At 42.1% G+C, this 23,563-nt stretch overlaps 1 protein-coding gene across 1 annotated transcript; it reads right to left on the reverse strand.

Annotated features, from left to right (window-relative positions):
• Positions 1-9,297: 9,297 nt before the first annotated feature.
• On the reverse strand, positions 9,298-13,442 carry LOC129339467 (vomeronasal type-2 receptor 26-like). The gene is made up of 3 exons (XM_054994048.1): positions 13,365-13,442; positions 11,630-11,756; positions 9,298-10,202 (listed from the first exon to the last, which is right to left on the reverse strand). The coding sequence occupies exons 1-3, from the start codon at positions 13,440-13,442 to the stop codon at positions 9,298-9,300; spliced, it is 1,110 nt and encodes a 369-aa protein (XP_054850023.1).
• Between the last annotated feature and the right edge of the window lie 10,121 nt (positions 13,443-23,563).

Here is a 23,563-nt window from a genome sequence, read left to right on the forward strand (position 1 = left end):
TAATGAGGCTGGACGGCACACACACGATCAGCGTGAGCTCTCTGATTTTATCTCCTTAAGACTGCTTTAGCGAACATAGAACTTCAAAAACCCTCTGCTGAAACTCTAGGGCCTTTATAGAGAGTTTTAGAGCGCTTAGCTTTTAATTTTTAGTCTGAAATCCTTTCTAGAAACTATAAAGTTGAACCTGGCTATCTCACAGGGCTCTATGGATACGGCTTTTTGCAGACGGAACTGACAATACAATGGTACGCCAGTAATTTACCCATATTCTACTCTTTTTGATGCTTGTGCTCTATTAATTAGGCAGATAACCTTGTTATCTTTGGAGATACTCTCTGACCGTGGAGTTTTGAGGTGGTTATATGAGGAGAGAGATGACTCAGCAATCAGGCACTCTTACTGGCAAGGGGAGAGGGGCCGGGAAACGCCCCAGAGAATCTGAGGAGGAGGTGGTATGCTTGCCTGTTACCAAGCAAACGAGAACTGGGGATTTTTTTCCTAAGAAAATAAAGGATATGTTTACCATCCCAGTCTCAAACCCTTTCTCCCCGCTAGCAGAGATGACTGAGGACGAACCTACCCTGATGGAAACCAATGATAAACAGCCTCACAACTCCCCAAACAATAATACTCCTAATAATACTCCTAACTTAAAGAAGCTTAACAAGGATGCCCCCCCCCTCAAGAGGAGGTTGAGGGGGGACATGATTGCTCTCTTTAAATATTTGAAAGGCTGTCATTTGGAGGAGGGCAAAGAGCTGTTCCAGTTGGCAGCAGAGGGTAGGACGCGAAGCAATGGGCTAAAACTACATGCACAAAGGTACCGACTGGATATTAGGAAAAACTTTTTCACCATCTGAGTAGTTCAAAAGTGGAATCAGCTGCCTAGGGAGGTGGTGAGCTCCCCCTCACTGGAAGTTTTCAAGAAGAGGCTGGATGAATACTTGTCAGAGATGCTTTAGGCTGATCCTGCACTGGGCAGGGGGTTGGACTAGATGGTCTGTATGGCCCCTTCCAACTCTATGATTCTATGATTCTATGATTCTATGATCTATTCGTGCTCAGTTGAAGGCTGGTGCTAGGGAGGGAGAAGGTTGCTTCTCAGATATTTTATCTGAACATTCTGCTATGTTGGACCTAATTGCCAGAACAGTGGACTACATCTTTAAATCCCTAAGGGACATACAAGGACTCCTAGAGAAGATTCTCCCGCTTGTATTTTTAAAGCATAAAGACAGACCTTCAGATGCTTTGAATGATAATTGGGCTTTACAAGCTCCCAGAGCATCTGTGTCACCTTATGCAATCTCTCAGGCTGTTTGCCAATATGAAAATGAACAAAATAAGGATGAACTGCATTTTGCATCTTCATATAGTCTCTCTCTGCAAGACACCAAAGTCTGCCTAACTGTCTGCCCCTTTAGAGGCCAGGTGATTAAATGGTCCTCTAAGAATTATATAAGGAGGCACCTGTCCAGACTTTTGGGGGAAAACCCTTACTCTATTGACTTGAAGTGTACTGAATACCTTAATAGCAAGTCTCAAACTCAGAGGGTTCTGCTTTCATTTGAGTCCAAGAGGATCCCTACACTTATAATGTCTCAAAGATGCATTTTAAGACCTTTTGGAATCTTCCCTACAAGAGTCTTCACTAATACTAAGATCTGCCCTCTTCTACCTAATTATACACATAAAAAGAAAGCAGTCAAGCCTGAGGACCGAAGCTTAATTCCTTCGACTAACATGACTTCAACTTCTCCGGTACCAGACTTAATCAGCTGGATTGATGCCCCCCTTCCTCCTTTGACGAAGGCCACTTATCTGGAGAACTCCGTAGAGCAAGAATTACTCTCATCCTTTATTCATCTGCCAAAATTTGAACGAGCAGAGATTATGGATAGACTGGAAGAATTAACACTTCGCCTCCGTAATTCAGAAGGTCAATCTGATATAAATAAGACGGATTCCCCCTCTAATCCAGCCCTGAAAACGGGATTTGAATCTTCCCCGATGATGATTGAGTCTATATCCTTGCCTTGCCCACATGAAGCACATGTTGAAAACATTGCTGCTCACCTTACTCCAGCATCAAAGAACCCGCTAACTAATGGATGCATCTTCCTTGATACTGAGAAGACCTTGGACACTATTGACAAGGCGGATTGACTATCACCTTTCCTTCTGTCTTGGAATATCGCTGGATGGCATTCCAAAACATTGGACAAAGACTTTGTCAATTACGTTTCACAGTTTAAAATCATCCTCTTCCAAGAAACCTGGATGCAAGACGCGTTTGAACTTCCTAACTATCTTGCCTTTCACTCTTATGCCTCAGTTGGACCAAAAAGGGGAAGACCCTCTGGAGGTCTGAGTACTTTTGTGTCGACATCCTTAGGTGTCTCCCCAAGGAAATTGGAAATTGATAAGAACTGGATTTTGGCAGGAAGAAATTCATAGGAGGAACATTTTGCAACCATCTCTTTAAAGATATGAATATAGATTACAAATGCAGAGAAAATACAACTGGCTTAACATGTTTATTAAAAATGGCAAGCATAAGGCTAAGAATAGAAGAATCGGGGGGAAATCTACAAAGCTAGAATGGAACAAATGTCTAACAGAGTGATCTTAAACAAAGTTACACCCTCCTAATTCCTTTGAAGTCAATGGACTTAGAAGCAAAAAGTGCTGTGTTCATTGACAAAACCACAGAGCAAAATAAAATGCCCCAAAAGCTTATTGAAGGAAACTGTTCTTCAAATTTTTGTTTGCAAGTCGTTGTGTTTTTTTACCGTGTGTGTGACAGGGGAAATAGCTTACTTGATCAAAAACTCAGCAGGTTGTTCACTGAAATTAGTAGTGAGGCGTAGTGCAAAGGCTTGAGAAGCCATCTTTCCAATGATGAGGTCTCCCGGTCGATAAAACTCATGCAGAATTGGGAAGGGGTCACTTACATGGCACTGAATGGAATGACTCTCCATGTGGTGATGAACCAATTGCTTCTCACACCCAACATGAGGTAGTAGCCCAGACAGCAGCACCAAGAGCACCACCATTTGGAGGACTGAACTTTCTTTCCAGATGCCCATTCCCCTGGTTTCTTCCACCGCATTTAACTTCCCAACTTCTGCCTGGTGAATGAAGACTGAGTAGTACTGATTTGACGCCTACCCCCTCTTTTCCACAGGTTTATTTTGCCTATTTCATACACCTCAATGTTCCCGTGCAGCATTTGGGGCCTTTCTTGTATCTCTGCTAGAAAGCATAATTAATTTCTTTTTAGCCATGATCCCACAGTGGAAAACTTAGTGGGAATATATACGGTACTAGATGTTGCTTACTTAAACTGCTCACAATATAGCCTCTCAGGTAAACATGACAGGACAGTCTTCTGGTTCAAGTAGTCTTTAAAACTAGGAGTGTTCAGAGCAATAGAACCCTGCTGGCCCTTGTCTTGTTCTGAGACAAACAAAAAACCCTAATGGCCCTTATCTATTAAGACAGAGAGATGCTGATAATTACCAAGTCGACAATTAGCTCCCCACAGGCTGACACTATTGTGGCAATAACCACAGAAAAACACCTGGAAAGGGAACAGGTGGTGAATGGCCTTGGACAGCCAGGCTTCCTCTTCCCTCAACCAAAATAATGAATAAAGTTTGCTCATAAACCTATGCCAACAACATATGTAATGAAAAACCAGTGCTAGGATTACCAACCATAGCTAGCAACTCCTGTGTGGGAACTGGGGGGTGGGGGGAGGTAGGGACAATCTCTTCAGTATTGAACCAACATGCTGTATCCCTTCCTCTGCAAAACTGGAAGTGACGTTGCTGTGTCAAGGAGTCACTATAAGTTAAACCATATAGTTTTGTGTGAATCTGAGAGTATCACCTTGACATGATGATGTAATTTTTGTTTTGCTCTGGAAGTGACATCTTGCACATCAGTGCAACTGTGAACAGTCCCCTCATTTTCTCCCCAAGGCAAAGAATGGGGGTGCTGGGCCAGTGACCCACTCTAACCAGTTCACAGGCTGTACTGTAAGGAAATATTTCAAAGAGTTACATGGGGATAGGCACTATAGATTATACTATTGTATACTATCTGTTGCTGTAAGTATGTTCCTGCTGAGTGGCTTTTGTGCTGTTTAATATGTCATGTTCAATTACTTATGCTTTGCTTCAGCCTTGTTTCAGCTCTGGATCAGATTTCTATCCCAGCCATCTCCAGTTAACGGTAGCAGGAGCTGGGAAAGACCTCTTTTTGCCTGAGAACCTGGAGGACAGCTGCAAACTAAAGTAAACAGTGCTTAGCTAGGTGGGCCATTGGTTTGAGTCTTTATAAATATTCACCTGCTGACATGGAGCTTATTTGTCCAGATGCTTGTTTTGGTAAATCGAACATTCTAATTTGAATCTTCAGAAATACACTAATGTAAAGACAGATATGGGTAACGAAATATTTGTAAGCATAGATTTCTCCTGAGGGCCAACATGGTGTAGTGTTTACAGTATCAAAATTTGAATTCCCACTCTGCTGTGGAAGCTTGCTTGGCCCATTCACTTCATCTCACCAAAATCTACCTTACAGGATTGTTGTTGTGAGGATAAATATCGAAGAAAGGCTAGTTTTGTAAGCTAGTTTTGATCCCTCCTGGGGAAGAAGGAAAGGTATAAATATCTAAATAAATAAAAAACATGTTTATGATTTGGAATCCTCCCATTATTGTTAAGGGAACTATGCAAGGGACAGAACTATTAGTCACTTGCATTTAATTTTTTAGACAGAAAGCAGTTGGTTCTTTTCCTAGCATGCATCTTTATAATTGGACATATTAAAAAAGTCCTAATCTAAGTATAGAATCAAAAGCATGTTTAATATTCTTTCTAATCTGGGCAAGTCTTCAGACAAGAAGGTCTTAACACCACAGCCATTCACAGAAATGTAATTCATATATTGATGGTATCCTGGCATTTATTCTTCATAGCAGTAGTAGTACTATCTCTAATAATAATAACTGCACTTATATACTGCTTTTCTAGACAGATAAGTGCCTCACTCTAAGGGCCAAGCTACACATGACGAATGACACTTGAACGGCAAGTGTATTTCTCCCTGTTCACTTGCCCTCCACTCAATCCACTTTCCGTTCAAGTGTCATTCGTCATGTGTAGCTTGGCCCTAAGTGTCCCTACAATATAACTGGGGAGCAAGGAGTAGCTTACCCAACAGCACCTACTAAACTCATGGCAGTAGTGGGATTCGAACCAGCAGAGTGTTGGATCACAACCTAATATAGCCCCTTCCCAGCATGCGGCTATGTTGCTAAAGCTGGGGGCCATTAGTTGCCACCCTGGAAAGAGGGAGGCAGCACCACCCCTTCCTTTCAATCCAGGGTTTGGCTGGGAGGGCGGAGACAAGGGCCTTAGGAGGTTGCTCCTCCCTGCCCAGTCGCAGTTGGGAAGAGTCGCTCGGCCCACCCTCCTCACCCTGTATTGGTGCAGGATTAGCCAGCTGTTATTATCAGAGCCAGGTAGGAATTTTTTACCCTCTTTCCAATTTGGCATGGGAATTAGGGGTTTTTCTCCTACCTTGTACCGATTTCGGGGATTGAGGTCATTGGCTAAGGGTGGTGCAGGTTAGCAGTGTCATTGGCAGGTTTGAGTTTGAGATAGGGTGCAAGCCAGTGAGCACCCTTGGTGCTTCCCTATTGGTGGGCCTGCCTGAAGGGCTGGTACTGCTTTGACGGCTGCCAGCTGCAGGGACAGGCTGTCTTTGGGAACCCTCGCGTGCAAGTCCTTCCCTCACTGCTGTACGGCTGAGGTGTTCATGAGCTTGAAAGGGTGGTGGCCAAATTGCCTGGCCAGCCAGGTCTGCACCATCTTTGGATGGGTCTCACCCGGGGCTTCAGGGCTCACCCAGACAGGTCAAGGCGGCGGTCCAGGGTGGACCTTGTGGCTTGACCTGTACCGCTTTAGGCCTTTGTCGCTGTTCTGGCTTGTTCTAGTTTTATGAAGTTAATAAAGTGTCCCTTATTTCCAAACTTGGTATCTGTCTCTTCATTCCGACTAGGGTGGCAACTACTTAACCATTATGTTACAGCAGCCTCGTGCCAGCTGTGTCCCTTCCTGAACCAGAGTTTCTGTGACATGGTCAAATATAGATGATTGAAAAGACTGAAGTTGAATCCAGACAAAATTAAGGTTGAAAATTAATTGAATGAGAAAGCTGATTTTTGGAGAGGATTAGCATAGTGTTGATGAATAGAGTGAAACTTTCAAAACTGGAGCTCTCTTGGATCCAGCACTGCTGTTGGAGAAGCAGGCTGGTTTTGTTGCTAAGAGTGGTTTCTGTCATTTGCATTTGGTTTTAAAACTCTCTCTCCATCTTTACTCAGCTGATCTGGCCATGCTGATCCATATTTTTGTTAATGCAATGTTGGTAATGTTTTATAAAATGCACCTGTGCGTTTCTTTCAAGGTAGAAGTCATCACATGTATATGATACTCTGTACTCCATACTGCAAGTAAAGCCAGCTTAACAACCATTACTTCTAGCTATTTCTTGCAGCCAGGTATGATCATTCTTGGCTGGGTAGTTATGTCTCCAAGCTACTTCTCACAAGACCTATCTGTGGAATTTTGTAGGTGTTCAAGATTGTGCTCGTGTAGAGGGAGATGACAGAGCCAAGTCCCCCATTGACAGCCATCACATTATACTTGACACCATATTTGTAACTGGGGAAAAAACTAGGCTGTGATAGAAGGTTCAGGGTTGCTTTATAAGTCTGTGCAGCAGTAGTTATCATGGATGTGGAACCCCAAAGTGATATTAGGTAAGTTTGTGGGATTTTCATTGTTATGAAGATTCATTCTTCATGTCAGTCCTTGGCAGGTAAACCACTCAAGCCCCTCCACAGTGAACACATGTTGGTTCCAGCAGAATCAGCTTTATTAGGATCTATGCAGTTCAGGTCTGTTCTCCATCACAGAGCTTGACAGAAGTGACAATTCAAATCAAGCAATCTATGTTATAGTTGATTTTCCCACGCTTCAAATTACAGTTAAGGTTTTGGTGCGTGAGCTTACAAGAGTTCTGTGAGAATCTATACAGTTATGATGACTATGCCTTAGGTATACAATACATAATTCCCAGCATCTGGGAAAAGGAGTGAAAACTGGCATCTAGACACACCAAGGTCATGGCTAGCTAAGACTTGCATATTTCTCTAAGATAACAGGAGAGGCCCTTTCTGGGTCCTAAGGAAGTAACGGTCTGCAATATGGTTACAGATGATCAGAGAGAGTTGCACATCAATTTAGTAATAATGTAGTATAGCTTCAGTATATTGTGGTACAAGCAAAATAACAAACAGACAACCATGGCATGGCTGTACACAGACACGACACTTCATAACAAAATGATTAGCTCACTGAAGTGCAGTTGAGGATGAACATTCCTTACCTCTTCTTTGATTACTAGCAACAGTCTATCTTCTCTACCTGAAATTGTCTGATTTCTTGTAATACCAAATCCATTACATTACTCTATTGTTCCTAGAATTAAAATCAAGGACAGTGTATCCTTAAAAACCACAGGGAAATAGTTGTATATATATCTCAACACATAACATATATGTTTTCTAGCGTGGTAGCTCAGCAACTGTTACCAAAACACTAAAGAGTAGGCCTGTGTTATTATTTCTTTATAGTAGATGGGAACAGACAGTGGAAGAACAACAGCTTCTGCAGGACAACTAATAGATTTATGGCTGAAGAGAGGAATAAATAAAAGATTTCCAAGCTCATATGTTATATTTATAAGCACTAAAGCAATCAAATCAAATGAATGTCAACTGATCATTTCTAGTAATTATAATCAAAATATATTAATGTGATTGAAGGGAAGCTGCCACAAAGAGATAAACAGAACAGACATGAACCAATACCTAAATTAATCCAATTTGGAGCCAAAGCAGAGCATGTTAATTAATAGAGAGGAAAGGACAAAATGGAGCAAGATAAACTGCAGGAGCTGGTAAACACTGGCCCTTTTCACACTACATACCTGCTTCCAGAACTTAGCGAAACGCAGCTCAAAAACTGCGGAAGATAGCATCTTCTTGCGAGAGTTCTGCGCGACGTCGCACGAGTTTTGCGCAATGTCGCGCAAAACTCTCACGAGAAGACGCTATCTTCCACGTTTTTTCGCTGCATTTCGCGATGTTCTGGAAGCAGGAATGTAGTGTGAAAAGGGCCACTAAACCGAGAAGACCAGTGATGCAATATTGATGACTGATGGCATCATTCCAAAACAGTGTTACACTATTTATTTATTATTCATGTCATTATATTCCTCCTTTTTCACTGAGACTTAAAGCAGATTACATAGTGCGAAATTAGTAAAGTCAATATCAATGACATCTCAATAATGGCAGGATAAATAAATGCAAGTTTACAAAGACATAACATTAGCAAAACTCCAATACAAAGTTGAAGAAATACTGAAACAGAGCATAAGAAATACTAGGACCGATATTAGACAAGTCAAGGGGTTTACAGGGGTGCAACTCAATTTAGGATGACACGGTTAATAACAGTATTAGGTAAAGTTAAAGGCAGTCTCCTGTGCAAGCACCAAGTCATTACTGACCCATGGGAGGACGTAGCATCAAGACGTTTTCTTGGCAGACTTTTTACAGGGTGGTTTGCCGTTGCCTTCCCCAGTCATCTACGCTTTACCCTCAGGAAACCGGGTACTCATTTTACCAACCTTGGAAGGATGGAAGGCTGAATTAACCTTGAGCCGGCTACCTGAACCCAGCTTCTGCCAGGATTGAACTCAGGTCATGAGCACAACTTGGGTTGCAGTACTGCAGCTTACCACTCTGCACCACGGGGCTCTTATTAATAACAGTATTAAACCAAGGTTATAGAAAAGATGGAAAAGGAAGTAGGAAAGAAAGCTTAACTGACTGAAGTAGAGACCATGTGGGTTTCAGGTGCCCAAAACCCTTGTGCATTTGCAAACTCTGTGGCAGTTTAAGATCTTTTTCGATATCCCACTTTCTTGCAATACTTCTCAATTATTCTGTTTCCCATATACTTAATCCCCTGTCCAGGAATGAAAACTGAGAATCATTAAACCACCAAATATAAAACTGATACACAGAGTAAACCAATGCAAGTCAAACATTGTGCTCCTCCACACGCCCTCCCTGGACCAGGTCTTATTAGGGTATTCCTCCAATTTGAGGTGTTTCCTTGCATGATTGTTCTCCTGGACCTGAGTTTATTGCTTATTTCTTCTCATCAACTGATTCTTGTTGTTCAGCTCAGGCCTCCAAACAATGAGGTAGCATTTGGGTAAAAAGATACATCCCAGTAAACCAGCACTAGATGCTAAAATGGAGAAGATCTCCACAGCCACCATAAGTTTTCCTTTAGCGCTCAGGTAGGCTGGAACAAAGGACACCCAAACACTGCAGAACACCAACATGCTGAAAGTAATAAATTTAGCTTCATTAAAGCTATCCGGGAGCTTCCTGGCTAGGAAAGCAACACTGAGAGTGACAATGGCTAGGAAGCCCATGAAACTCAAAACACAGTAAAACATCATTACAGACCCTTCATTACATTGTATGACAATCTCCCCAGCCAATGAGTGCGTATCAAATTCAAGAAATGGGGGAGTGGTTCCTAACCATGCCACACAAATCCCTGCTTGAACAACGGAGGCAGAAAATATAAGAGAGATTGCCAACTTTTTCCCCACCCATTTCTTTATTCTGGCTCCTGGCTTGGTGGCCATGAAAGCCAGAACCACAGTGACGGTTTTTGCCAACAGGCATGAAATCACCTCTGTGAAGATGATGCCGAAAGCAGTTTGCCGTAAATAGCAGGTCATTGTCTCAGGCAGGCCAATAAATAAAAAGGAGCACAGGAAACAGAACAGCAAGGCAATAAGCAGGGAGTAGGTGAGGGACCAATTGTTGGCCTTGACTATGGGGGTGTTTTGATGCTTAATAAAAATCCCAGTTATCATAGCTGTGATCAGAGAAAAAGACACAGTCAACAAAGCTAAAGCAGTTCCCAAAGGCTCTTTATAAGACAGGTAATTTATAACTTTGGCAACACATTGATCCTGACACTTGTTTGGATACTGATCTTCAGGACAGCTGAAACAGTTCTTCGAATCTGAAAGAAGAACATTATATAATTTCAGGCTCTCAAAATATTCCTCATATAATTCCTGTGTCTCTCTGGCAAATGGAGTAATACCTATGAAAATAGGTGTAATTTTTACTTATTTAAAATAGTTATACCTTTCTATTAGTCCAGCAGTGATTTTTCATTATAATTCTAGCAAAAAATATTTAAAATGTTATTTGAAAGAAAACAAAGAGAACTCCATTTCACATCAATTATCTGACCCTCACCAGAGCTGGGTGCTTCTATTTTTGCCCAAGTGCTCATAAATCATGTGGTTAGGGTTCAGTATATATAGTAATGTTGGGAGGAAATGGATGGCAAGTAGAGGTGGACATGGACCAGGAAAACACCATGGACTGCTCACCCGTGGTCCATTGATTTTCACGGACCACAGACCACAAACTTTTCACAGATCCACTCCATTCACAGACTGGTTCATTGGTCCATGGTCTGTCACTTCCAGGATTGCCCCTCTTCCACTTCTAGGATTGCCCCCTTCACATTCAGAGATCACAAACTCACAGCAAGGCTTCAACAAGCTCTCCTCCAGCCACCCTCCAAGTTTGGCCAAGATTTCATTTTGGAGGTCCAATTTATAGTCCCCCCCAAGCAGCTGCCCCCAGGAAATTTCCAGTAGATACAAGGAGTCGCAAATGCCAGTTGATTTGCATTGGCTTGCAGCACCAAAAAGTTGCAATGAAACAAAATCAAACAGAAAAGGATGGGGGAAGAACCCCCTCACTCACTACACAAACACCTTCCAAGCCATTGCCTAGGGAATTAATTCTTGCTCTTTGCTCGCATTAAGAAGAATGGGAGCTCTCCGGTTGGCAGGCAGAGCTGCATATCAAGGTTTTGAGGGCTAAGTTTAGTGTTCCCCTGGCTGCAGAATGTCCACCCCTCCATTTCCTAGGGAATTAATTATTCCTCCTTGCTTGCATAGAGCAGAATGGGAGCTCTCTGGCAGAGGTGCCTATCAAGTTTTTAAGGACTGCAGAAGGTCTGTGGACATCCCCTCCGTTGCCTTGGGGATTGATAGATTGGAGCCAAGATGTCTGACTCATGGACCACAGACTGACGGACCAGCCCAAATGGACCAAAGTTTGTGAAGAAGGTGAGTCCCATAAACCGTGTGTTCATCACGAACAATGAACCAGGCTGGACCGTGTCAAATTTAGGTCTGTTTTCTGGACCATGTTCACCTCTAATGGCAAGGTCAGCTGATCTAATGAATGGCAGAAATAAGCAAGGGATATGCGCTGTAAGGGTGCAGCTATGTTTTCCCTTGTTGCTCTCCTAGTGTCTACATTTTGTGGGCCAAACCAGATGTTACATTCTCCCTTGTTTCTCCTTCAGAAGACACAGTCATAAGGCTTGGCTAGTGGCAGCCATCTTAGGCATATGTCTCCTACCTGTTTGGTTTGAAATTTTCCCTTCTGGACATGGAGAACAATCATAGCAACAAAATGGCTCTCCTTCCTTCTTTGTTTTGCTGTAACCTGGATGACAGTTGCCATTGCACAGAGAAGACGGTGGCACCTGTCAATTGATACAATGTTAGAGGATGTACTGTACATAGTTATTTCTTACCTCCCACTGAAGCCTAGAGCAGTATACATATTTCTCACGTTTCTCACTCACTCCATTTTATCTTCATAACAAATTCCATGATATGTGGTATTTTGCATTTACGTAGTTTACAAATTATTTCTGCTTGTTAATGTTAGTTTTTTAACATGGTTGCTGTGAGTTAAATGCAGGCCTCTGAGGAAAGAAGAGGGGTTTGAATGGATGAGTGGAGAGTAATCTTATTGGATGGTAGCTGTAGCTAGAGGGTGGAGTGAACTGCAGTTCTAGTTAGAGAGATGAGAGGATTATTCATTCTGGTCAAATCAGGTGAGCTGTCTGCAGCCTGAGAATGTCTGTGCATTTCTGAAAGAATTATATTTGAAATGGCGAAGCTTAAGCACTATTCTGAAACCAATATGCTCATTAAAAGTCTGCAACCATCTTGCTTATGTACTGATAAATAAATGCTACTTTTAAGGGGGGAAAAGATCATCTTTTCCCCCTCACAACCATCCTCATGTGCTGACCGTTTTGTCAAACTACCATTCATAACATGTCTTTGTATATTAAAAGTTATTAAAAGGAATCTTAAGGAGAAAGCCTTTGGCGACAGTGAAAACCTTTTTGTGGAGTCAGGGGAGAAGCAACAAACAAGTCACACAAACAAAACAGGGAAGGTGTTCTTGAGATATGGGCCTGCGTGAAGTAGAGAACACTTAACCTCTCTGCGAGTGGAATTAAAAAGAGTATTGGCTGTGACCAGAGCCCTCCTGAGGTATAAGTTTCAAGTAATGGAAGGAGGAGTTTAATTGAAGGTCCAAACCCAAAGGTTTTTAAATGTTTTAAAAACAGGACAAATCCTTAAAACGTGGTATCAAAACTGAGGGCCAAACTACAAGTGATTAATGACTCTTGAACGGCAAGTGTATTCCTCCCTGTTCACTTGCCCTCCACTCAATTCACTTGCCATTCAAGTGTCATTCGTCACTTGTAGCTTGGCCCTCAGTACAATGTCAAAACATAGGTTAAAGTCATGAAGAATGACTGACTCAAGGAAGGTTCATGGCAAGTAGGGATTTGAACTTGCGTCCTTCTGTCATCCCATGCTGCATCACTAGGATTGCCAGGTCCCCTAACCCTTATGGTGGGAGGTTGGAGACTTGGCATTTACGTTCTTTATGGAGTTTGTGCGTGCTCCCATACTATGCAATGGCATTATGTCCGGGAAGTGACATCATCACATAGGGCATAGTACTGCCCCTGGTAGCGCTCTGCAGTGGGCTGAATCAGGCCCATTTGGGACCAAAATTGACCCACTGTGGAGCAGGGGAGCACTGCAGGGGTAGTGTAATATCATTATGCAGGGCCCTGGAGTTCTCTTGTGCTTTGCAACAGGTTGATTTCAGCCCCAAATGGGCCCGATTCAGTCTGCTGTGGACTGCAGGAACAGTGCAGGGAGAGCCCAGGAGAGCTTCTGCACTGTAACCACACAGTGGTTTGTTGCACTGTTAACCACACAGTGTCTGCTTTTCATATTGGAATAATTTTATGTAAAATAAGCCTGCAGAAAGATCTCACCTGGTTAAACCAGCTGTGCCATGTGATCATCTCCTCCACTATGGTGAACTCTCTGACTGGCAAAGCATGTAGATTCATCCTTCCTATTTTTACACTTAGTAAGGACTGGTTGGAGAAAGCAACCCAGTTTACAATATCAAATCCACCTGCTAATTCACCATCCTCATCCCAGGACACCTCTTCACCTGCACTGTTGTTAAATGAGATTCTCTTCAAGAAAGCATGAAGCTGTATGTGGAGAAAGAAAACCTGTGTAAAGTAAGGCACTGCAATCTACACACAAGTCTTTCAGGGATGTATATTTCATTTCCTTGATTACAGAGTTATGAGTTTACCTCAGACGTAAGCATTTTTCATAAAACTTAGGGGGAACTACTCATCACTTGTAGTTCCCCCCTCACTGATATTAGAGTGATTTTTCTATGACAAAAATATTCATCTAAATTGCCTTTCCCTTCAGCTATGTTGCTGCTTCCTATATTTCCCTATATTGTTTATATTATTTACAGGTTTGTTGTTGATGATGATTGAAGTGACAGAAGGGGAACAACAGGCAGAAAATAAGGTAGCAACATAAGGTAGCAGAAAGACGGAAAGGCTACTAAATATCTGGGTATGTATTGAGGCTAGATGAGGGAGAAGTAGATGACGACATTTTGACAAGTTTTCCTATGTTAAAGTATCATTGGATTTGGTCCATTATTCTGGTACTGTAAAAGCAGCAACACTTGGCTATTCCAGCTAGACAGCAAAATAGGACAGAAAATAGCTTTACTAAAGGAAGACAGCTTTTGACTAAACATTGTGTCCTTAAAGATCAAGATAATGAAATACATTCCTAGGAAAGGATAGAACCTATTTCTTGGGTGTTGTTTGAAGATTGATTGGGAAACCATTAATAGATGTGTCTTACACTGGCCTAGGTACAAGATGTGGTGCCAAATGATTCCATCCTCTATCTCTCTTGAATAACTCTTTCCTATTATTTGAATCCTAAGATGGGCTGGAGTTCTCAGTCTCTTCAAAGTCTTTTTCTACCTCATCAACTCTGCCCAGTCTTGCTGAATGTGCCCATTAGGTATTCCCAGAACAACCCTGTCTTGACACCCCACTCTGATCTTATTACATCTTTTCTTCTAAGAAATTAGAATACCCACAAAAAGTCAATTTCTACATAGTATTGCAGGTTTCTCCTGACATCTAAGGAAATGTCAGTGATGTTCAAAGAGGTTAAAAAAAATGGGCTGTCCAACGGACTGGCCTGAGAAATCTGAAGATAACAAGCAAGGGACCCACAAGGACTTGTGGGGATCACATTTTACCCTAACCCAACATATTTCTTTCCCTTCCCTGAAAACCCCCAAAGCCTCTCCCCTTTTTTCATTTCCTTCCCACCCACCAGCCGATCTACCTTTATCTGTCTTCAGCTTTCCCTCCTCGACCAACCTCTTCCGGCTGCTGGGCTAAGCTCAGTTGCTCAGTGGGGAACTTGCAAACACTTGGCAGGGGCTCCACGCCTTCCCTTGTATCCTCCTTTCCTCTTCTTTCTCTCCTCCTCTAAACCCCTATATCATCACCATTTCCTCTTTTCTTCTTGTTCCCACATCCTCCTCCATTTTGTCTCAGCCCCAATCCCCAGCTTTATTAATTATTTACTTATTTAATTTATACTCCACCTTTCTACACAACAAGGACTCAAAGTACCTTACATCTTTCTCCTCTCCACCACTTTATCCTCACAACAACTGCATGTGATAGATTAGACTGAGAATGTGTAACTATCCCAAGGTCACCTGGACAGCTTCCATAGCAGAGTTGTGATTTGAACTGGCATCTCCCAGATCCTAGTATGATACTCTAGCTATTCTACCACACTAGTTTTCATGGGGTGAATAAGAGAAGTTCCTGAAAGATTAATTTCTATCCCACCTGCAGCTAACAAGAAAGGAATACAGTTGAACATATACATTGCAGCTATGCAGAGAAGTAGCCAAGCTGATAACAAAGTTTATGGTTTCAATACTGAGTAGAATCACTCCAGCACAATCCCCATGATTTCAGTGGACTGACTCTGAAATAACTGCATTGTTACTGACTTGTGGCCCTGACCTGGATAGTCCAGGTGAGTCAGATCTTGTCGGATCTCAGTAGCTTAGCAGGATCAACCTTGGTTAATAATTGGATGGGAGACCTGGATTGCACATAATGGCAAAACAACTCTATTAGTCATGAAAACCCCACCATGGGTCATCATAAATCAGCTATGACATCATGTGTTGACTTGTGACAAATTGCACTTTGGATGGGAAAAAAATTACTTGCTGAGGTTGCAGGTGGTGGGTCTCCAATCTTCCTCCTTCCACCATTGTGCTGAGCCTGCTTCTGGAAGAGTAAAAGGCATGTAGAGCATGAGCAATGGCATAGACTGCATTGTAGATACTGTAGCTTTGCCCACTTGTTCTCTTTTCCAGGGAAGGTCTAGCTAGAGTCGCCAGTGTTTCTTCTCTAGTACAGTTGTTTTTTCTGTTCTTCTTGTCAATGTTATTTGGCAGTAAACAGTTGAATGCCTTTTCGGGGAAAATCCTGATATAACTATATCCTTCTTTCAAATAAGAACTTAGAATGTTGAGGGTATTTTGGAATGACAGCATTTCTTTGTGGTGAATTGCAAAGGATAAAGCACCATGGAAATTTTTTTTATCTAAAGAGGTGCCAGAGATCTGTGAGGTATCATCCCAGTCAACGGTCATGATCCACACTTTTCCTACTGATACACTTTCCACATTTAGCGACCAAATAAAACTCCTCATGGTTAGAGTATCTGCATAGATGACACATACAGTGGCTTTTGACTCTTTCAGGCTAAGGGCTACTTCCCATATTCTCAAACCAGAAAATCCAGAAACTAACATATCGAACGATATTCTTTCTTTGAAAGCCGTGCAAATGTCGTTCTGGGATAGGATTGGTATCAGTGTCTCCATGAACCATTCTCCCATTTCAGAATCTGGTGCAATGACCCCAATCCACTTCCACTGGAAATGCAGAAGTAACTGGACAATCCCAGTGTACTGAGAAGCTGCGATGGGAAACATTTGATAGAAGGAGGGGATCTCGGGTCTATCACTATTCCCAGGACCAAATAAGAAATAACTGATCTAAAAAAAATTGAAATACTTGTGTGTTGAGAAGATACAATGTTCTCGTGATGATTTCTCTCTCTCACGCCTAAATTCCTTCACAATTGTGCTCAGTTTTACTTACATGAATAATGGCTGAGGATGAAATGTATGCTTTTCTGTGAGTGGAAATGAAATATGGAAAATATATGTGTGTTCATGATATTTTCCCTCACAATATAAAACTCCCCATCCTTCAATTATACAAAGATGTTTGTTAAGAATAGCGATATTTGGCATTTATTGAACATGTTTTGAATTCTCAGAGTACTCCACCCATGCCATCATGGTATTCCTTCCTACAATTATATATGTCAGAGCATTATTATTGTCCTCAAACTGCTAACCTGGGATATTGAACCAGAGATATTCTGATGTGCACAAATACTCTTGTGGCATTGATATAGCAACACATTTATTGTGATAGAAGTGCAAGAAATGTTATACTCAATAGACAGCAATATATACATTTGCATAAAACTACGGACAGCAGAACGGTGGCAGTGATTATTGCCAAGATAGATCAGAAGGCCCATTTTGCCACAAAATAGGTGTGTTAGAATGCATAATGAAACACAGAGGAAACATGAACCAATGAGGAAAACAACTATCAGTGCAGGATCGATTGGCTCCATTCACATCTGTTGCTAAATTGGAAAAGTAGGATAAATCTTAATATTGAACATAAACCAGCAAGAGCTAACAAAGTTCAACTATGTGAATATGCAGCTGGGGTGACCATTGAATCAGGGACATCATTTACGTTCTCCTTAAGATATTAATTCCCCCAACCCCACCAGAGTTAAACTAAAGTTCCTAGTTTAGTGCAGAGTTAAAATTGGGAACAGTCCATTTCTGGCTGGAGAGCAGATTCAGGTTGGTCCTGCATTTGCTCACTGCTCCACACAGCTGTGTCTCATGTCTATATGAAGCTTGGTTTGTCAACTCATGCTTTCATGCCACTTTTAAAACTGTTAATGGTAGAGTATAAAAGTTTGAAGTGAAATAGACAGATCATTGGAAAAATACATTCTCCTTTGCAATGTGTGGCAATATTGAGGACCAAATCACACCATGAGTTTGGGGGTGGTGGTGGATCCCATGTTTGAAGAATCTGCCTGAGAACCAGAAATGAGACCTGTGCTTTTGGCTGTCACCATACTTTTCTCATTTCATATCTCTTTTCCCTTCAAAAGCATTCCTGGAAATACAGGAGTAGTATGGATGGGATCTTCATGCCCAACTCGCATCTTACCTGGGGAATGTGGTAGACTGTTAAAATGTTGGCCATCAAGACAGTTGTTTCAGAGTCAGGTCCTCCAATGACAGCTATTGGACTCCTCTGGTTGTTACAATTATAATTAGGAACAGTCCTTTCTTGGCTGGAAAGAAGTTTCAGAATGTTCAGATAAGTCAACCTGGCATTGAAGCAGCTATTATAGATGTGAAGTCCAAGGCTGATATTTGGCAATAGGTTGGGATTCTTATTTATTTCCTTAACAGCATAAACCAGGGAGAGGACATGCTGATAGTTTCTTGGTAGGTCACTGAAATGAAAGGTTATATGCTTTATTATAAAATGACCATGATTCAGATGTCAACTAGTTCCTCTTTCCTGGAATCAGTTTATAATTTCTCAAACTCCCAGTGCTGAACTTTAATATAAAATGACCACTACAGCTCTAAGTAATGCATTTTAAGGCAGAGACCAACTCTATTCCATACATATGCTCTGTGCCAGAAAATAACTCCTGTCCCTCTTCTTCCCTACATGAGGATGGTCTTCAGTAGAAAAGCAGCATCTTCAGCTACTGTTCTTATGGTGGTGCCAACCATGCAGGAGGAGCATATTCTCTGTCCCCATCCCAGCATTTCATTGTTTGGCAGAATCTTAGGCTACTAAATGTACTCCGTGAAATGTAAGCCTAGGATTCCTAACTGTAAGATCTTATGCAACTGTGTTTGCGTTATGTGTTGTCAAGTTGCCTCTAACCTACGATGATTCTAGGAATGAGAGACCTCCAATCATTAACAGACTTGCTCAGATCCTGCAAACTGGAGGGTGTGGCTTTTTGGTCTTCCTCTGTTTCTACTGCCTTCCACTTTTCCTAGCATTATTAACTTTTCCAGAGAATCTTGTCTTCCTGTGACGTGACCAAAGTATGATAGCCTCAGTTTTGTCATTTTAGCTTCTAGGGAGAATTCAGGCTTGATTTGATCTACTACACATTTATTTATATTTTCAGCCATCCATAGTATCCGCAAAAGTCTCCTCCACACCACATTTCAAATGAATCAATTTTCTTCCTGTCAGCTTTCTTCACCATCCAACTTTCACATTCATACATAGTAATGGGGAATATCATAGTTTGGATTATCTTGATTTTGGTTCCCAGAGAGACATATTTATCTTTAAGGATCTTTTCTAGCTCCCTCACAGCTGCTCTTCCAAATCTCAATCTTCTTATTTGTTCATTGCATTCTCCTTTTTGGTGGGGGGTTAAGCCAAGGAATAGAAAATTGTGAACAACTTCAATTTCCTCATTGTCATCTTTGGCACTTTCTCCTTTAACCTTCATCAGTAGTCATTTCAAGTCTTCACTATTTTCTACCAGTAAAGTGGTGTCATCTGCATATCTCAAATTGTTAATGTTCCTTCCACCAATTTTCACTCCACCTTCATCTAGATCTAATCCAGCTTTCTTTATGATATACTCTGCATAGAGGTTGAACAGGTAGGGAGATCATATGCATCCTTGTCTGACACCTTTGCCAACTAGAAACCATTCTGCTTCTCTATATCCTGTCCCAACAGTAGCCTCTTGCTCAGAGTACAGGTTGTGCATCAAAACAATCAGCTGTTGTGTCACCCCCATTTCTTTAAAGATTCTTCATAGTTTTTCATGGTCCATACAGTCAAAAGATTTTCTGTAATCTATAAAACACAGGATGATTTTTTTCCTGAAATTCCCTGGCATGTTCCATTGGCCATTGTAAATTCACAGTGTGATCTCTGGTGCTTCTTCCTTTTCTGAATCCAGCTTGAACATCTGGCATTTCTCATTCCATATATGTTAAGAGAGTACTTGCTGTAGAATTTTGAGCATCACTTGGTAACTTATGTAATTGGGGGAGCATGTATCTGGTATGGAAGCTACTGAAAAAGAGTTCAAAGTGCTAGGAAGAGAAGGGGAAAGAAGAGAGATATAGAGTTGTATGCCTCCCAGTTGGTAAGTTGACTGACTGGCTACAATTAACAGCTACCACAGCCATCTGAAGTTCTTAATATAACATTGCATTTTTCACTTGCACAGCATGTACATTGCAGTTAAAATGTATATGCTTACTTGGGTAAATACATAAGCCTTGTTCTGGGTAGCTGACTGAAGATTCCAGTGCTTAAATCTGAGAAAAGCTGAGATGCAATCCCACCAATCATGAGGTCACCTGGCTGGTAATACTCATATGGGATCTCGAAGGAGTTCTTCATGTTGCACATGGCCATGTGTGCCCAGCAGACACGTGGTAACAGCAGCAAGAGCCAGAGCAGCAGCCATGCCCCTCTCATAACCAATTGCTGTCTTCTTTTTGGTTTTGAACTCCTCATTTCCTTTATACTTGTAATCGGCTGATATGGACTAGGTTACAATGGCCTGCCTTTTATGCCTCTTAGCTCTGCTGAAAAGCAGATTTGCTGCAAAACCTGTAAATTGAGAGGGAAAAAATAGCATAGACTCAGACAAGTTGCCTATATCTCAAAATCTTCGTACCAGGATGATATTGCATATAAGCTTACTGTTTTATAGAAATACATAATGCAAAGCAGGGAAGAACTCTGGTTGAAAAATTCTCATGACTTCAGAAATCATAGTGATTTGTGATAATGACCAGGTTCACAATCCCCTCCCAAAAGAACTGCCTTGCATAATGTCTCATGATGCAGAACAGTTAATCAAAACAAACTACTTCTCAAAATTTATTGAAATGACTCTTTCCTCTAAAAGTTGTTTCCCTTCAGATTTGAACTTTGTTCCTCATGTTGTTCATTGTATCATTAAACCTAGTGTTTCCTGTGATTGTCTTTCTCTAAGCCTGAAATCCACATCAAGCTTGCTTGGATCTAAGTCATACTGATTTTTCTGGTTTTACACAGCAGAGCACAAAAGAGAGGGTGATGTTGGCAGAGTGCCCAAGCAGCAGTCAGGACACTGAACTGATTAAGACTAACAAACTGGATAGAAAAGAAGATAAAATAAACTAGCTGCCTTACTAGAGTGATATGGAGAGCTAGAATAAAAGCCGAAGAAAAGCATTCTGCAGACAGACATGGAACAAAACCTTTTAGAACACACTCCCCCTACAGTCCTGCCTAGCTATAGCTGGCAGAATCTTTCTGTCTTATTCTTTGTACTCAACACATCGCTTACTCCAGCAGTAGATAATTGGAGAGAGAATTATTGGGTGAGAGTCAAGACATTTGATGGTTGTTTAATTACAACTGACAGCAATTTTGCAACTTACCATAATGAAAGAAAGAAAGAAAGAAAGAAAGAAAGAAAGAAAGAAAGAAAGAAAGAAAGAAAGAAAGAAAGAAAGAAAGAAAGAAAGAAAGAAAGAAAGAAAGAAAGAAAGAAAGAAAGAAAGAAAAAGAACTGAGATGATGTTGTTAGAAAAGTATGGGATAGGTTAAAAAAGGAAGTAGAGAGACCTGAGGTGATACAGAGTGAAAGAATGGGGTACAGATATTACAAAAGTCAGATTAACAGAGAGGAGATTAACCAACAACAAACACCTCACAAGGCTAAAAACATGGCCAAAATACTTTCCCATAGCACTGTCTCTACGGCATACTGTTTCTTAGCTTATTAGTTTTAAGCACCTGTTATTTTTTTTAAAAAAATTAGACCACATTTAGACAGCTGTGAAAATCAATCATTTCACAACTTGCAACAGTGATAGGTCTTCTATTATCTTCTAATAAAAGAGGTAATGTCTCTATGTGATCTATATTTTGGAGCAAAAGGAAAATTAAAAGATTTCTAGCCTTGAAAATATATCTGCATTCATAAGCCACTTGATACAAAGTGTCTACACTACTGGAACCCCAGACACAGACTCTAATTGAGTAATGTATCATATGACACCTCCCTTGCAAAATTCTGGATGTAAGGTATTTAGGCACACCAACATAATGGCCGACCAATACCAAGGATCAGTCAAACATGAACAATATTTAGGACACTGTCCAGATGGAAGAATAATACCAATAAATTGTGTCGAGCAAACAGGCCGTGCTCTAAAAATTGTGCTATTGTAATCGTACCTAAATAAATGTTTCTTAATCATGCTCATAGCTTCCTATCTGTTGACTAGGGGTGTGCAAGGAAAAAACTTTCGGCTTTCTTGTTTCGGGATTACCCGAAACAAGATTCTCTACCGTTAAAGCCGAAAGCCGAAACAAGAATCTCTTTCGGGATTCGGGATTCGGGATTCTTTCGGCATTCTTTCGGCATTCTTTCGGGTTTTTTTGGGGGGGGAAAATGCCTCCGTCTTTCAGGACGCCTGGAGGAGGCATTTTCCCACCTAATAAGCCCAAAATTGGTGGGGACCTTCCTCTAACCCTTCTCTAACAACCACCCAAGTTTCAGACAGATTGGACTTTGGGGGGCCATGTTATGGCCCCCCAAAGCAGGTCCCCCCATCCTCCCCATAAGAAAGCAAAGGAGCAGCATATTGTTAGCATGCTGCTGCTAATCTTTCTTCATTATTTCCTATGGGGAAAAAATGAAGAGGCAGGCTTCCTTTGCCAGGGGTGGCATTTTGCATGCAAAATGCCCCCCTACCCTCAGGGGCCCTTCTCCCACCCCTCCTCCCACCCCCCACCAAGGCTCAGCCTGCTCCCACTTGGGGGGGCCATTTCATGGCCTCCCCAAGTAGGTGCTCTAATCTCTACCACTGACAGCTGGGGGAGGCTTGTGTTGCCAGGGGTGGCATTTTGCATGCAAAATGCCCCCCAGCCCTCAGGAGCCCTTCTCCCACCCCTCCTCCCACCCCCCACCAAGGCTCAGCCTGCTCCCACTTGGGGGGCCATTTCATGGCCTCCCCAAGTAGGTCCCCTCAGCCCCCAAAGTCCACCCCTCACAGCCCCACACAAACCCAATTCCCCCCCAGCTGCCACACACAGACCCAAATCCCCCCAGTAGCCCCTCACAGACCCAAATCAACCCCCACCTGCCCCACACCCACCATAACCCCAGGAACAGGCTGGCCTGCCCTCCCCTTTTGGGAACCCCTAAACTCTCTTTCCCAGGGCAGTTCTGCACAGACAAGGGGTGCCACAATGGTGGCAGTGCCAAATCGTCCCTGGGAAAGAGCACCTGCCCTGGCACACAGACAACCACCCCCCCTGACCCCCCCACCACCTGCAGAGAAGGCTGGCCAGCCTGCCCCATTGTTCCCTATGCTGGGAACCAACCTCCCATCAAAGAAGGGAACACAGACACACAATCATTAAGTTTAAAAAACCTTTATTTTCTCATTTTCAAATTACAAGTGGTCAACAAATCACAACATATTACACTTATTGTCCCTCACAGCACAACACAACACAATTAACTACACATCAGAGAATCTTAAAAACAATTTTTCTTTTGAAATGGACAAACAGTAAAGTTTTGAACATTACAACAGGTTACATAGTAAGCGGGCACAACAGGGCATGGAAACAGAAGCCCACACTAGATGATCATAATAACTACCAGCCTAATACAACTCTCCCTCCATAACATGACTTAATGGGGGGGAACCACTGCAACAAAATCCCCCCCCCAACCCTCTGGGGCCCTTCTCCCACCCTTCCTCCCCCCCCCCCACCAAGGTTCAGCCTGCTCCCACTTGGGGGGGCCATTTCATGGCCTCCCCAAGTAGGTGCTCTGCTCTCATCTCTACCACTGACAGCTGGGGGAGGCTTGTCTTGCCAGGGGTGGCATTTTGCATGCCAAATGCCACCCTTACCCTCAG

Source organism: Eublepharis macularius, chromosome 12 (assembly GCF_028583425.1).
Source record: "Eublepharis macularius isolate TG4126 chromosome 12, MPM_Emac_v1.0, whole genome shotgun sequence".
NCBI classification, from domain to species: Eukaryota; Metazoa; Chordata; class Lepidosauria; order Squamata; family Eublepharidae; genus Eublepharis; species Eublepharis macularius.